This window comes from Papaver somniferum, chromosome 4 (assembly GCF_003573695.1).
Source record: "Papaver somniferum cultivar HN1 chromosome 4, ASM357369v1, whole genome shotgun sequence".
NCBI lineage: Eukaryota > Viridiplantae > Streptophyta > Magnoliopsida > Ranunculales > Papaveraceae > Papaver > Papaver somniferum.
Genome location: NC_039361.1, coordinates 154,785,703 through 154,798,942, shown reverse-complemented (window position 1 = coordinate 154,798,942; position 13,240 = coordinate 154,785,703). Strand labels below are relative to the sequence as shown.

General features: G+C 35.5%; 1 protein-coding gene across 1 annotated transcript; it reads right to left on the bottom strand.

The window, feature by feature from the left end:
- Positions 1-884: 884 nt before the first annotated feature.
- LOC113274385 (probable WRKY transcription factor 75) lies at positions 885-2,107 on the bottom strand. Its single transcript, XM_026523792.1, has 2 exons — positions 1,534-2,107; positions 885-1,269 (listed from the first exon to the last, which is right to left on the bottom strand). Exons 1-2 carry the CDS (start codon positions 2,019-2,021, stop codon positions 1,086-1,088), a joined length of 672 nt encoding a protein of 223 aa, XP_026379577.1. The 5' UTR covers positions 2,022-2,107; the 3' UTR covers positions 885-1,085.
- Positions 2,108-13,240: the final 11,133 nt, after the last annotated feature.

Sequence of the window (13,240 nt, the reverse complement as noted above, 5' to 3'; positions counted from 1 at the left end):
GATAGGGTGACTAGTGGGGCCAAACCAACTCGCTCAACCGTGCCCAACCACTAATCCTCATAGCGCGTTTGGATACAATTCTGTTTCTGACTTCTGTTTCTCCAGAAGAAGCAGAAGTCAGAAGTCCAGATATTTTGCTTGACAAAAAGTCAACTTTTCTGCTTCTAGAAATCGTTCTGAAATTTTACACCCAAACTGACTTCTTGTTTTTTGACTTCTAGAAATCAAAAAGTTACTTCTGGATGTGTATCCAAACGCGCTATCAATCTTCGGATGTTTAACTTGGAATTCTGGTATGACATGATCCGAGATTCATGGGACATGCACGAACAAGGAGAGCCCAACTAGCGCATGGCTTGTCATTTTCCTTCGTTAGGCCCATTAAGTTTATGCCTAATAATGAAACAAGCTTGCTGATCTAAATAAAACTCAGCGGCAAGTGATATGCTAAAAAGTGGCACGTTTGGTATCCATCATTCAGGCTTACATCCAGATTTTCACCTTTACCATCACTTTCATAATAATCTTCAGAATAAATTTTTCACCAGCACAACTTTTTTGACCGACTCGTAACTAGAAAGGAGAACAACCTTTCAACACAAAGATTGAAGTCCTTGTCAAGTCTAGGTGTGGTAATATCTCCGATGATCCAAATACCAATGGATATATCTTACCACAGCTCTTCTTGATACAGAGAGTGACCAACTCCACAAATGTGCATGTCGAGCATCATTAAGCTAGTTACAAGTATGGATTTCGGTGAAGTGATTGCAGCAAATGCAAAAAGAGCAACAAGGGTGAATGTGAAGTTTTTTCTAGCAAACCAAACTATCTCCATAGAGTGGAAGGCTCCAGCCTCCAGGAGTCAAAAAAGAACAGAAAAATGAAAAGTAAAGATCAAATATTATTGTAGATATTTGGGGTGATTTTACATACGTATATGTGTTTGTAATGATATATTTTGACTAAATTATGGTACTGCAATTCGCATATGCAAGCAAGAACAGATGTGCTTAATGCATCTCTTATTAACCAAAACAATGAAAAATTCTACACTAGCTAGCAGTTTTAAAAGATTTTAACGCTTAGTTAAAACCGTTGTACATTTGCATTTGACTCATCAGAATTTGCTCAAAGTTATCCGTAGATTTACTGATTTGATGTGTATGCATCCCTTCATAAGTTGTAACCACAATGCTGTCATCCTTGGATAATCTCTGCACTTGCTTCTTCACGTTGCATCCTTGATGTGTGCATCTGTAGTAGCTCCTGCACCCCCAAAACAATTCTCTTTTAGAACACGCATGCACAACTTTACATAAAAATTACAGTTCACTGGTTAAGCAAATACAAATCACGTTCTTATATACCTTGCTCATTGGAAAACTTATACCCACGGCAAGCTATTTAATTACGTTACGTACGGTTAAATGATCATAGTACTACTTTGATATGTCAATTTGAGAAACTATATCGTTAAAAACGATTGCTGCTAACAAGTTCAAATTTGAGTAAATCAACTTATGTGTGTACCTTGGGTTTTGGTTGTTTTTGACTGCCTTTTGCCCGTACTTTCTCCAGCGATATCCGTCATCTAATATGTCAACCTGACTCCTCGTTTGAAATGCAAATCTATGCTTCTTCGCCTTCTTCTTCTGATCATTTCCCTGATTGTTATTATTACTACTAACTGTATTATCAAAATTCTCCTGTGAATTCTCGCGAATACTACTGGTTGTAGTCGTAGACTGAATAGGAACACCAACAACGCTGTTATCAATCATCTGACCATCTACAATCTGATGTTCATTTGAATAACTGTTTTTATTCCCTAATGACAAATCTGATAACAACCCAGAACTTGTACTACTCGATGAAATGTTATTAGGATGAAGCAAAACACTGCTGAAATCGAAATCAACCATGTCGTTTGATTGTGGTTGTTGTTGGTGGTGGTGATGGTGAGGAAAAGCACCTAGAGTTGGTGATGCGAATGGGAAGAACATCATTTGATTATCCATGAAATAATGAGAGTATAGATGGGGTTTAGGGGGATGAAGACTAAATTTGCTGGTTTACACTTGAACTTACGGTAAAGTTTGTAATATAAACAAAAAGTTGTTAAAGGAAGGCTGCTAGTTGTATCCATTATATATAGAGGTAGGCACCAACGGTCTAAATGCGCACTACATATCTAAACACAGGTCGCACGAAGGTTAGAAAAAAAAAGAAGAAGACCGGAAGAAAAAAAAATATATGCACACCTCTTTTTCGTTGAGAGTGTGACTCTTCTCGAATCATCACAAATGTTCAACAACCAGTACTTTGTTTGTTTAATCTGATTTGGGATCTGAATCTGACTCGGTTAGAATCAGATATTAGGTCGTTTGTTTTTTCATTTTGCAGATGTCTGGTTAGAATTTTGACTCGGCTCATATATCCGACTTAGAACTTGAAAGTATATGAGTCAGGTATCTGACTCGTTCTCAGATATCTAAAGTTACCTATAACCCCACTAATTAATAGTTCATATTCAGACGTCAAAAGTCAGGTTCAGATGTAATGAGTCAGATTCAGTTAAGTTAGAAAATACCACTTGTCTAGGTAGACCATATATGATCTCATTCTTTGAATGTTCAAACACCAAAGATCCCAAGAGTCGGAGTACTATGTAAGTTGAAAATAGAAGGCAAAATGATCATAGCCCTATAGAATTAAGATTCATCACTAAAGTGAAAAATGTTACGAAATTCCATGGTAGATTCATATAAAGATTAGGACTTGAAAAGTAAAGTTAATCTTAACTAAGGTGGAATTTAGTTAATCAACTACTGTACTTTTTTAAGTTTTAAGGTATAATGAATTGAATGTGGTAGACCAGCATGAGCTTCCACGAAATTCTTAAAACCAGCATGAGTTTCATTTCCGTATTTGGTTGTCTCTGCGCAGCCACATCGAGTTATATACTCGACGTACGATTTATTCAACTTTGTATGACTTTCCAAATGTTTGGTGGGGGAAGGGAATAGGTCCGTGTAATTAGAATATCTGACTCTCCCTGCCCATGCATGCAGCGGCATTAGCATATGTAATGTACTAATATTTTACCGATAACGTCTTCAGTAGCACAAGTACAACCATGGTGACATGCAGGGGCGGATCCAACTGATGACAAATTTATAGGCTTCAACTTTGCTTACTTATCTTACTTATCCTAATTCTTTTTTCTTTTTTTTTTTGCCTTGCCATGGTTTGATTCTTAGCTCCCCTGAGTCTATAAACCATAAACAGTTTACACACAAACACAATAGATACGTAGGCGGCCAAATATGAGACCACAATTACCATATCATGACTATTAATTATTTTATTTTTTTTGTGCCAAGCGCGACTATTAATTCAAAGGGTTAAGTCTAAAAAAATAATCTTCGTCTTTTCATCTCCCCTCTCTCCTCTTCTCCAAGAAAAAAACAAAAAACAACAAAAAAAAAAACCCAATTTCATCTTCTTACTCAGATCTAGTCCATTTGGAGCTAGATCTGAGCAAGGATCTTAGTTTTTTTGTGTTTTAGTTTTAGAATAAAAGGATTATTTCCTATTAATTTGGCTTATTTTCTTTACCTTCATGGTGATTTTTATCTTCACCTTCATGGTGATTCTTGTCTTCACCTTAATCGTGATTCTCTTTTATTTTAATGGTTATTTGATCTTGATTATATGTTTGTTCAAGTGCATCGCCGGGTTCAGATTACTCTTTATTCTCCAGTCAACAAATTTGCAGATTACTCCTATACCATTGGAGCATTACTTCATCAGGAAGACGATTTATCAAATGGTCCATGAATATTATGAACACCATCTTCTCTCCGATTCTATCGGTTCTTACATTCTTGTATTAGGTCAGTATTTGGAATTCCTTCTCTTTTTCTTGTCGGAATTTTCAATCATGTACCGCTACAAGCTTGTTGTTTCTTTTTACCTTTTCAATTTGATGTACTTGAGATCTATGTAATCTTGATTTCCATTAATGAAAATTGAATTACCAAAAAAAAAAGGTCTAAAAGATAGAAACATGTCGGAGTTTCCAAGTCCATGAGAAAGAGGCATTTATACGAACTTCATTTATTTTTTTTTTGATCATCAAACCACAAATATTTTATTCCACAAAAAACATTTACATGATGGTTTTAAAGAGAAACAAGTACATCATAACATGAAACAAATACAAAGAAAGATACAAAACGTAAATAAATCGCGAAAAGAAAGAGCGATCTACCACGATAGTACCCAAATCTTGTACTATGAGATTGTAGAAGAAATGGTAATACGAAACTATAATTCGACCATTTTGATAGAGTTTTTCTTCTTAGAAAAGAGATGCTCCTATGACAGAGGTGTGATATGCCCAAAAATTCTTCATGTGCAACTAACCCGAACTCAAGATCTATTTTTCTGGTGAAGAACAAATTGATCTTCGCCCTTGTCGAATCCCCGATGTACTTTTATCAAGAAAACCAAACACGAACAAATTGTTAGAAAGAAACACTATAAAAATATAGATAAAATCGTCCAAATAGCGAAGATAAAAATCGCTCTAATAGCCAAGAAATGATTGAAAACAACAAAAATAACTAAAAACAAGAAAGCTTTGCTCAGATCTAGCCCCTAAATGATTAAATCTGAGCAAAGTAAGAAGAAGTTGATGAATTTTTCTCTGGTTTTTGAAAAATGAGAGAGTGAAGAGGAAAAGTAAAAGGACTTCAATTTATATGAACTTCATAAATGATGGATATTGGGATGTTTGCTTACCATTATGTTGTGCACTCTTTCAATAAGAAAAGATTTAGAAGTAGAGAACCCGCATTTGGAAATACCTCCACAAACTTTTGGCTCGGGCAAGTCACCGTGCTAACCTGAAAATGCATTTGGAAATACCTCCACAAATACCTCCACAAACTTTTGGCTCGGGCAAGTCACCGTGCTAACCTGAAAATGCATTCAATTTGCACATGCAAATCGAATCTGCCATAAATCTAAAACTTAAACTTGATTCAAAGGTCGTCCAATTCAAACCCATTTCCTTTTTTTTTTTTCAAATAAAAAGTGTCAACCAATAAATAGTAATACTATGACTTCTGGTTTGCCGAACTAGTATCTAGCTATTGAACCATACGCATTATAATATAAGTAACAATTTTTCACTGTTTATTAAAAATAAAATTACTGTGAACAATTTAAGGTATAATTCCATACCAAAAGAAATGAGAAAACGAGTCACTTCATAGATCATGATTTCTATATCTTGCATAGAACCCTTTGATCAGAGATCTAAATACCAATATCGACAAAAAAATATAGTTTTTTTCATCACGTAATATTTAGTTGTTTATGTCGACACATGTTTCAGTAAATTCAACAAAAACCACTCAGTAGATTTGCCACTTATTCTTAAAAAAAAATAATTCACAAATAAAGAACAAAATTCAGTTTCCGAAGAAATAAATGTCCCAGAAAATTTAGAAAACCTTTTCCATATTTGTGTTAAATTCTTGTGATAATTTCTTATTACATGGTCATTCAATAAGAAAATACTCCCTTCGCACCACATATATAGATGAAAGGACCAATTCTGTTAGATTAAGAAACCTTTTCTGATTTCACAAATATCCATGTTTTTTCCTGTTTTGTTCTTTGTTATATTTTCCATGTTAGAGACATATACCCAATTGTAATGATAACCAAGCAACATAAATAAAGGTAAAATAGTTAAAAACTATCTTGGAATTGCCATTCCGCTTATATAATGGTACAACGGAAAAGCAATATTCCGCCTATAAAATAGGTACTGAGGGAGTAATGAATTTACATGGACCCAGATTTTAAACACCGCCAATTTGAAAATGCTTCGGCTCGTGCAGGCAAATTGAATCTTCCGTGAATCGGAAAATTGCAGTCGATTCGCACCGAGTCGCTGTCTAATTCAAGAATTTTCCTTTTTTTTTTTCTTCTTTTTTTGTGACAAAAGCGGTCGGCAAAAATTGTCAGATACGATGATCTATTTTTACCGAATCAATACCCTAGAACTAAGCACGACAGTATAATAAAATTTCATTTCACCGATTTATAAAAATAAAGTCTACTATAAATTTCCGATTCACGATTTAACATACAACCCTAAACCTTGAAATATAAATCCTAATGACCACCAACGCCAATATTTTATCAACACGTAATATTCAACAAGATCACTCATTTATTTGCCATTTATTCTTGTCGCAAAACCTCACAAACAAAAGACAAGTCTTTCAAAATCTTGGAATGAAGAACGGAAATCAATTTCCGGGAGGGATTGAATAAGATTTCGATGAAAAAAATATGCAAGAAAATCCCTTTCCATCTTGATATTAAATAAATTATTTAGTCTTGGAAACATTCACTTTGAAAGTGGACGTTTGAGGTTGAAACACATTTCTTTGGTCAATAAGATAAAACAGAAAATCAACTTGTACGATTGTAATTAGCTCCGTTTTAGTTATCCATTCTAGTAAGGAGGAATGGCTCGAAGGAATTCTAAGCAAAAAGGCCTGAAGTGGAATAGTATGTGAGATTGTTCAACTACATGGCCCAGATGGTGAGAGATATTGTCAATGCCACACATAAACATGTGTTCTTGACTTCTTTAGTCTAGTGACCCGTTTTTCATTTTTCATAATCAATCACTGTCCCCTCTTTGTTGAATTTGTCTCAAAAATGCTTGCCAGAAACCGAGATTTTATACACTCTCAATACCGACTCCCATACTATATTCGAGCGGGTTTTAGGGCTTCCGTGTGAGACCTGCTATTATCAAAAAAAAAAAAATATTGATAAATGTTCAAAATTTGGATTCAATTTTCATGAAAATAACATGATTCCTTTTGTGAATAACGCATCCTCCTTCGCAAACGAACAAAAATAACACAAAATTGGTTAAAAAAAGTTAAAATCAACAATTCCTGGATGAAAATAACATTTAGATTTTGATACTGTTTAAATGGACAAAAATGTAAAAATAGACAGGATGTAAACAGTTTCATCTTACATATTTTCAAATATTTTTTCTTATTTTTAATTTACATCAGGATGCATCCAGTTTCATCCTTACTATTTTTTAAGTTTAAGTCAGGATGAATCCAGTTTCATCCTTGCTATTTTTTTTAGTGTCCATTTCACCCATACTAATTTTTACTCGTCTATTTGAACCATCTTTTAAGAATATCTGGACAAATGACCCATTTTCCGCAAAAATATTCAGAGTAACACACTAACTTATTTGGGGCAGGAAGCATTTTTCGGTTCGGAACCGACTTCCTATTCCAAATTCGTTTGAAATTTCAGGACCGTCTCCGACCAAAATTATGAGGCTGTGGAAGGAAACCAGAGGTAGTAGCTAGGCACTAGGCATATGCGACTCCCTGGGGTAGTAGGTGGGTGTGTCATAACGATTGAACCCCATTTCCGATCTCACCATTTGATACGCATGTCACAAGGGATTGTTGTTGGAGGGTCCAACTACAACGATTATAAGAGCATCTCCAATAGAGAGCGAAGGTCTTATTTTTTATTTTATGATAAATAGTATTTTTGATCCTCATTTATATTAAATCCATCTCTAATAGTAGGTCCTATTAAATAGAAAGGGTTTCGAAATAAATATGAGGATCTTGGAGAAAGTCTTATTTATACCCTGAGAGTGTCTTCCACGTCATTTTTTCAACCATATTTTAAATTTTTACTTTTAAATAACTTCTTTTTGAACTATTAGGAAAAAATGAATCAATTTTATCATTCTAAAAAAAACGAATCCTCGTAATAAGACCCCACACTGTTGGAGATAGTCTATATGTAACTTCTTTTTGAACCATTAGGAAAAAATAAATCAATTTTATCATTCTAAAAAAAAAACGAATCCTCATAATAAGACCCCACACTGTTGGAGATAGTCTATATGCAAAAGGTTGTTGTTTTTGCTACATACATATGACCCCCTTAAATAATGATCTAAATAAAAACTCCACGTAGAATTTTTAACACCCAGTATTGGAGATGCTCTAAATAAAACACACAAAATTGGTTCAAATGATCACGTGTTCTTTTTGCTATGAATTTCTTCTTGGGATCTAAAATTAATCATTGAACATACAAACTAGCAGTCAAATTTTGACAATACTTCGCTATCAATCAAAGAAGAGAGAAAGCTGACGAAAAGACGAGATCATGGAAATAACCTAGAAAGTGGCAGGTAGTACCAACGAATACACCCTTGACCCGTTCTTGTCAAACTTCTTAAGAGTGTTGGGCCTATGTTTAGAGCAGATCTTCATCAAATGGGCTCAATTTTGTCTATGGGTATAGATGGTAAGATACTCGCCGAATTGGGATATACCCTAAACTAATAGGGGGCTACAGAAATTTAAGTGTACCAAGAGGGTATGCTAGGAGGAGACAAAACGACGTAAAGTAATCTTAATCCATTTGTCCAGATGTTAATTAGCTTTTGGTTTTATCACTTTCATTCCATTTTTTCCTTTCTCAACATAACGACGGTTAATTCATCCCCTCTCCATCGTAACGACCGCTAATTCATCTCTCCTCCATCGGTGTCTTCTCACTCTCAATCATTTTGTTCGTTTGGAAGAAAAGAAAACGTCGATAAATTTGTCAATAATAAGTAATTCAAAATTTTCATTGTCAGTTAATCTATTCGTATCAAACAGACTACGTACTTTTAGTCATCATCCTCGTATGATAAGTATTGTGACGACTTTTCATTTATGAATATTTTGGGAATAAGTTTTTAATATTTTTGTCAAGTTTAGGATTTATTTAATTATGAAGAGTTATTTATATAAAGAACTGTAAAGACGAAAAAAATCCAGCTTTTTATCCCAGTTTCTTTTAACTTTATCTAAATCCAATGCTAGTCTTGAAGATGAAGTTAGTTCAATGGGTCAGGTCCCAAACGTCTATAGGTCTATTGGTCCCGTTGCAAATATCCTCATATCCACGTGAGTACAAGCGTTCTCCTAATCCTGATTATATTATAATGTTATTTAGAGAAAATGTAAGAACAACCTAGCCGTCTCATTGGTTGCAAAGATATCGATAACCCTGATTATATTATTCTGTTATTTAGAGACCCGCTAAATTTTAATGGGATTCTAGGAAAGACTTTAGGCCAAGTGTTGGGCTTGATGCCCGTGAGCTAAATAGTTGAAACTTAAGTTAACTGCAGTGTGCTTGAGGTTGTGTATAGGATGTTTGCTCGTTACAAAAGAAAGATTTTATGGGATCATGATGTTTTTGAGGGGATCATCATTTACTTTGACCACCTTCCCTATATTTATAAGGAGTGTCCTAAAATTAGAAAATGACTAACTTATCCTTTTTTCTTATTTAAATTATGACTAATTTAATAACCTCCCTTCTAAACCTACTAACTTAATTAAAACTCAAATTCATAAACACAAAAACACAATCTTATCTATTAATCAAAATTCATTTTTAAACTCTTCTCTTGTCCTCGTGTTTTCACTTACATTTTCATAATCGTTTTAAAACAGAATTTTAAAAAATTGTATATTAGAGATACTTTCCGACTAACCATGTCTTATTTATACATTTGTGATTGATAAATTGAGTGAGTAGTAATCATAAAAATTGAAGTTGTAGAGAGAAGTTCGGTCGGCTAGGAATTTTGTGAAATTTTTTTGTCGAACTAGCCGAACTTGCTGGAGATGAAGAACAATTTGGCACTTTCGCGAAAAAAAGTTCCTAACCGAACTTTTCAATTTCCTAACCGAACTTTCAATTTCCTAACCGATCTTTTTAATTTTCTAGCTGAACCTTTAAATTCCTAACCGAATTTTCTCATAAAAGTTCGGTTACGTCGCAACTTTTTTCCTCTTGTAGTTACCTAAAATCTGAGAGAGGTTAAAAGTGGGATTCTAGGGTTTCTGAAAGTGAGTTATGGGAGGTTGAGCGCGAACAGTCTTCTCCTAAACCACGCACAGTGGCCTTTCAAAGGCTGCTTCAGTCATAGGTAAGAAGAATTAGGCTGGTCTTAGGGAGGGAAACAGATGAAGAGAGACATCAGAGAACAAGTTATTGCACTGAGAGGTTATGAGAAAGATCGTCATAGCTTGGAAAAATAGAGGACCTATTTATAGCTGAATTTTCTAATCCCAGGTCGGTGAAGATAAGGATTGCTTTTCGTGCCGTGCGGAGCAATTCTCCCGTCTCTTCAGGAATAAAGATAAGCTAGGTTGATTTTATGTCATTATTCCACCGCCTTTACTCTCTTCTGCAGTGAGAAATAAACCGAGTATTTCTCACACGTGCCGTAGACCGCCAGACCAAAACCCTAATTCTTATCCCCCCATTTGTGTGAAGCTGAGTCAGCCTTTGTGATGATATATTGAGAGAGAAATATTCTCTTTAGCTAAGTTGACCAAGATAAAGACATATTCCCTGATTTTTGAAAATGACTAGGATGAGTCACGTGAAAAGGCATGGAATGCCTCAGGAATCGTGTGTAGAGTGTGAGAGGAGCTGAGGATGATATCCCTCTCTCCATGGTCGGTTACATATGTCATGTGGAGACCGTACTATTGCTTGTGGGTCCCTTTGTTGAGCATGCGGAGCTCAAGAGAGCTTATCCACATTTTTTGATATACATGTATAGTTCAGGCTCAATTTACTAGCTGTGAGTGTGTTTGAGAGGCTGAGAAATAGGCTTGAGCCCTAGGTAAGGCGTGCGCTTATCATGTGAATCTCTCCGAGATTTTGCAGAGAGATTTGAATTTCTCCGAGATTTTGCAGAGAGATTTGAATCTCTCCGAAACTTTGCAGACGGAGCAAAATCTCTCCGTGATTTTGCAGAGAGATTTGAATCTCTCCGATATTTTGCAGGCGGATCAAAATCTCTCCGTGATTTTGAAGAGAGATTTGAATCTCTCCGAGATTTTGCAAACAGATCAAAATCTCTCCAAAGATTTTCTTAATGGATCTGGATCTCTCTATGGTCAGCTGAGACTCGTCCTGGAGAGAGAGAAAAGGCTTTGTATGCCCAATTAATGTCTCTGCGAGGCTTTAGCTCACTTGTCTTTGACCAGTGTATCTTGCAGAGATGTATTAGGAATCAATTGTGTGTCCATATGAAGGGCCAACAAGACCAGTGTCTCTCGGAAGGATGTTATAGGAGTCTGTTGAAAGGGCCCAGAGGCAGAATAACCAGCGTATCTCGCGATGATGTCCTAGGAGTTATTCGGAAACCTCAGTAAGTCAAGTCAGAGCCTAGAGCAGACAAGACCAGTGTGTCTCGCGATGATGTACTAGTAATCAGTCCTTGATCTCAAATAGGGTGAGTCGTGCTTATATGATATATGCGTATCTCTGCTATGGGTCATAAGTTCGCCAGAGACGTCTTTACGCATCTACAGAGCCTACATGACCAGCAGTATCTTGTCGAGGATGTGTACTAGGAATCATGGCATCACAATCAGCTACGTCACGCGAAGACATGCTGGAATTGTGGCTGTTCTGGTTCATAAGTCTGCCGGGGACGTTTTACGCTCTACAGAACCTACGTGACCAGCAGTATCTCGTCGAGGATATATGCTCTTGGAATCACGGCATCACGACCAGCAGTGTCTCGCGGGGACGTATACAAGAAATCATGGTTATTGGTGCCTTGAGGACCAAGGTCTTAATATCTCCTGTGAGAGTTGAGTTTTGTCTATGGTCTCAAAATGACACTTTTTCCCTTTATCCAAATTTCACCATCTACACCTCCTAACCAAACTTTTCTCTGAAATCCTATATATTGAGTGCCGTTGCATCGCAATTTTTCAATTTCCTAACTGAACTTTTAATTTCCTAACCGAACTTTTCTCTCAAATCCTATATATTGAATTCGGTAACGTCGCAATTTTTTTTCTCCTAACCGGATTCCCCGTATATTTAGTTCGGTTACATCGAAAAAATTTTCTCCTAACCGAACTTTTCTCTGAAAGAAAAAAACTTCATTAAAACGAAGTTCGGCTACCTGCGCTTTCATGAATATTAGCCGAACTACATTAGCAGATAAGTTCGGCTACCTGTTCTTCAGATCTTGTAACCGAACTTGTGTGACTTAGCCCAAATCAAGCTATAAAATTTCTTATTTTCAGAAAATTCTGGCCAATTGAAGCAACAAAAAACTAAATTTGAAGTATGCTTGGGTGGTTTGAAGGTTCGGATCCTAAAAATAAAAAAATAATTGAGTTTTTCCAACTCTTATATTCTCCTTCTTCTTCCCTCTAAATAACTTAATTTTAAGAAAAATAATATTGACTTAGTCTTACATTAATCACTAATTAACCTAACTTAATTACAGTAACCAATGATTACACTAACTAATCATTACACAAACTTAATTAGAAAGGGTAATTTTGGTATTAATATAAATATTTGGATAAGGGGTGGCTTCACTTTATTTCTAAATGTCTTACTAAAAATAGAACCATGGTTCCCAAAAAAAACCATGGTCCCCAAAAAATCATTCTTATAAAAGGGTACAACGTTTGTTGTTAGGTTAGCTGTTTCTTGTATTGAGTACGAGACTTTGGACCAATAATGGGTGTTGGGCTCGCAATTGAGGCGAGATTTTATGTTTGCTTTCGTTCAAGGATTTATATCAAGCAAGACGAGATGTTGTGCTTGGTTGAGAGCAAGGTTTAAATGGTTACGTGCAATGTAATTAAGGCTTTAAGTGCTTGCATGATGCAAGCATAAGCCGTAAGGGGTCTAAGTAATCTTCATCTGCCACAACGGTGATGGATTTGTTTACTGTTATACGGTGCCAAAAGATGTCGGTGCAAAATTTATTACCTCAATAATTTTCGACATTTGTGTAAGATGATTAAATTTGAGCTAAAATGCCTCGCGAGATTGTAGATGAAAAGGTGTGGGTTACCTTTAAAGTCACTCCGACCTCAAGTGAAAAAAGAGCTCTATGCAGATGAGAAAGAGCTGGAGTCGGGAATGTATATATTTTTGGGGACCTTCATTTATCTAGTTTTGGTTGAGATTTGTAATTATCCAGAAAAAAAAGAAAAAATATTCACTAGCTTTGGTAATATTTGTGAACCCTGATTTTGGGCATACTGAAATCTTATTAGGCATACTGCATAAAGACAAAAAAAAGTTGTGAAATAGCAAA